The following is a 3,615-nucleotide window of genomic DNA, read 5'->3' as shown; positions in this document are numbered from 1 at the left end:
CCACAAAGGACAACTGTCATGGAGGCTCGAAGGACTTTTGAAAAATAATTAATACTCTTATTTCTAAAAAGTTCTCTAACTTTTTCTGATCGTACTTTTACTGGCTAAAAGTTTGAAAATAAATGCTAGAATACCAAGCGAATACATTTATGAAATTTGGTGTGAGAAAAACATCATCAGACGAGTAAAATCAAACAAAATGCTTATAATGACACGAAATTTTGAATTGGGAATATCTTTCCAATATATCTCCGAGAAGAGCTGAGATTGATATATATTAGACGTGAGTCTCATCGCTCCACTGTGGTCTGGAAATCTTTTGGTGGCACGTGGTGGCACGGTGGCTTTCTTGAGGTTGAAGTTTAAAAATATCTGGTGTCAATATTCAATTTCTTATACATAGCATGTCTTTGCATCTTTCTCAAAATTTAAAACGTCATAACGAGGTATAATTAGTAATTAACTAGATGAGTTTGAATTTCGGAGGAGAACTTAAAGTCTCATTTGGGAATTGGATAAGTGTATTTTGATGAGAAAGCGCCATTGAAATACTACCAAAAATCATTTAATGGTGTAAGGAGGGTGAACAATAATGTCATTACTGCGGACAAGGCTTGTACATGAGAAATTGGCAAAATTCAGCTCATTGTCTTTCCAGTGTCTATAATAATTCCATGGTGGAAGCCAGTCAAACTTAACATGTAAAGGGTGACGGTGTCCTATGGTATCTCTGAAGTGGTAAATAGTTGCCATTTTTTATAAATAGACGTAGTAGTGAAGGTAAAATGTTAAGGATTGTTACAGATATTTTTGGAGTAGGTACAAAAGTTAAACCTTTATTAAGCAAAGTATTCATGTTTTTTGATAATATGATGTTCGAAATGTTTCTGATAATATTTTTTTGATGAAAAGGTAAAGATTTGTTAAATTGTAGTATGTTATAAGTAGATTGTGGTGAGAAACCAGTGGGAGAGTAGGTAATGTAGTTTTGAGATATGGTATATTCTAAAGTAGTATTATGTATACAAGGTTCTAGTCAAAATTGTTTATTTCTCTTTTGTCTCTTGTTTTGATGATTTTCATTGTTTTGAGTTTTTCTCTTTCTCTCACAGTGTCTTTCAATGAGATTGCTTTCAATGGTGGGTATTTCGTGTTCTCCAATGAACGGTGTAAGTTCTACCAGTTTTTGCTCATAGAGATTCAATTCTTCGTTATAATGTTCGACAATTAGTTTTGTGAGCTCTGTTGCCGTGTTGTCTAGGACTTCGTCCCATTTATCTCTAATGTTCTTAGATAAGGATATAGGTCACTTGTGACCCGTTATTTAACTCCATTAGGTGTGGTTCCGTTGTCGAGATGATTTTGCATGATTTTGTAGAAAACTTGATGTATTGGTCGATGGCTTTATCCTTGGTCATCTTGGTAACGAGTGGCGTAGTTATTATTGGTGTATTAGGGTTTGTGTTAAAGGTGGCGATAGTTGGTTCATTTGCAGTAGCAGTTGTTTTAGGTGCGGTGGTAATTGGTTTAGATGCCATTGTGGTTGATACAAAGGTGGTGATAGTTGGTTTGGGTGTGGTGGTAGTTGGTTTAGATGTGGTTGTAGTTGGTTTGGTGGTAATAGTTGGTTTGGGTGCGGTGGCAGTTGATTTGGCTGTAGTGGCAGTTGGTTTTGGTGCGGTTGTTGATGGACGACTCGCAGTAGAAGCTGGTTTACGCTTTGGTATCTTTGGTAGTGATGCCACAGTAGTGATGGTAGATGTTGACGTTAGTGAGGCAAATGGTGACTTTTTGTTGGTGTCATTTTGTTTGGGTGTTTTCTTTTGAAAGCTTGTGATGGTGTCCTCCTCTTGTGAAGAGAATTGTTCAATATCCTCGCTCGTTTGGTATTTGATGAATAAATATTTGTTGGTACGTGGTTTTCTTTGGTTGTTGGTGGGTTTTCGTTCGTTGGTTTTGTTGGTGTTTTTGGTCGTGCCCTTCACAACTGGAGGGGATAACGTGTCAATGGTTGGTAAGTTTTCCTCGTCAGTGTCATCTGGAACAAGATATCAGTGGTTCATTTAGTCATATTAATCATATATATTTGGTGTTTTGATAATTATATTGTTTTACTTCAGTAAGGTAAGAAACTATGAGTGAGAAAATCTCTAGTATAATCATTTATATAACTTATTTGGAGGGCATTCAATTAGATGAAACTTAGACCTTATTCTGATTTAAAATCTGAATAATTTTGTAAACCTTTTTTTTGGATTCATTTCTGACTCAAAGTGGAAATAAATCTTTTTATTAATGAGTTGTGTACCTTTTATATAAATGCATGATACATATAAATATCTTAGTATGTTGGTATGTCAAACTTACTTTCCTACTTTTCGATACGGTTTTTCAACCGTATGTACATAGCAAAACGTCGCACTTAAGCAACAAAATGACCATCTATAGGAAGTTTGGACACCATACAACAAAACGTTGTTTTCTGCATGTATAATCATGCAAGTACTCGTACAAACAACAGGTTGAAGTATATATTGGACCCTAGTTCCGATACCGGCATTTTACGCTACTTACTAGAATCTTTGTTTTATGTAAAGGTGTTTTGGGCATTTTCGCAATACCCTTTGCAGGATAAGCAAGTCTCCTAGATAAAGTCTAAGGATAATCCTGTAAAGTTTTGGTAAATGGTGTTTTTATAGCATCATATGAATAGTAAGAAAGACTCACAATGGCTATTTTCTTTTGTTCTAGCCGTACATGTTGAACTGCTGGTCTATTCATTAAACTTTTTCTCGAGCTATTGTATTTCTTGATTGACAGCGCTTTGGCGTCATTCGTTGCTATAATTTCTTCTAAGTCGACATTTATTTTCATAATTTTCATAATTATGCGAATGCGCGCGCATGTTGAAATATTAAATTTGATGACTGCGCAATTTTTACAAACAAAACAGAAATTACAAAATGGCGACTGACAAAGATGAGTTTATAAGAGATAATGAAGAATTTGTAGATTTTCAACTTGAAAAAGATGATGTTTTTGATGAAAGTTCCATGCAAGGATATGAAGATTTTGAAAGTACAGAGATTGAAGTCCCTAACGATATAACCGTTGAAGATTTAGAAGGTATTGTGGTTCCACCTCCAACAACAATTCCAACTGTGAAATTTGTTAATGAGAATCAATTTGTTCAAGTTAATGATAAAAGAATCTCAGCTGGTGATCAAATCGTGTCAAAAATACAAGATCCTGACCCATACAAGGCTGATCAAAAACACACAGAAGAAAAGCAGAGGGCAAGTAAAGCCATCAAGTTTAGATGCGATAAATGTGGGAGGCCATACAAACGGGCCTATCACTACAATAAACACATCGTGATATGTAGTATGTAATTAATTTATTTATGACTCATTTTAAGCTTTAAACCAAGTCTTGACATATTGACATCTTTGTAATATGATTTTCAATGTGTCCTTCAAAACAATCTAGTACGATACATTTTGATAAATGACAAATGTAATTTTTATCAATATTTTCCCTGTAATTCTAAATTTACTAAATTTTATGAACTCAGGGAATTGCAGAATTGGTACCCTTTAAAAGAGCCATTTTCAG

At 34.6% G+C, this 3,615-nt stretch overlaps 1 protein-coding gene across 1 annotated transcript; it reads right to left on the bottom strand.

The window, feature by feature from the left end:
• Positions 1 to 1,289: 1,289 nt before the first annotated feature.
• Positions 1,290 to 2,488, bottom strand: LOC136820310 (uncharacterized). Its single transcript, XM_067076507.1, has 2 exons — positions 2,467 to 2,488; positions 1,290 to 2,038 (listed from the first exon to the last, which is right to left on the bottom strand). The coding sequence occupies exons 1-2, from the start codon at positions 2,486 to 2,488 to the stop codon at positions 1,290 to 1,292; spliced, it is 771 nt and encodes a 256-aa protein (XP_066932608.1).
• Between the last annotated feature and the right edge of the window lie 1,127 nt (positions 2,489 to 3,615).

The sequence above is a fragment of the Clytia hemisphaerica genome, unplaced genomic scaffold (assembly GCF_902728285.1).
Source record: "Clytia hemisphaerica strain Z4C2 unplaced genomic scaffold, Clytia hemisphaerica genome assembly, whole genome shotgun sequence".
In the NCBI taxonomy this organism is placed as follows: Eukaryota; Metazoa; Cnidaria; class Hydrozoa; order Leptothecata; family Clytiidae; genus Clytia; species Clytia hemisphaerica.
The sequence above is the reverse complement of the archived record's forward strand: the minus strand, read 5'-3'. Positions and strand labels throughout refer to the sequence as shown.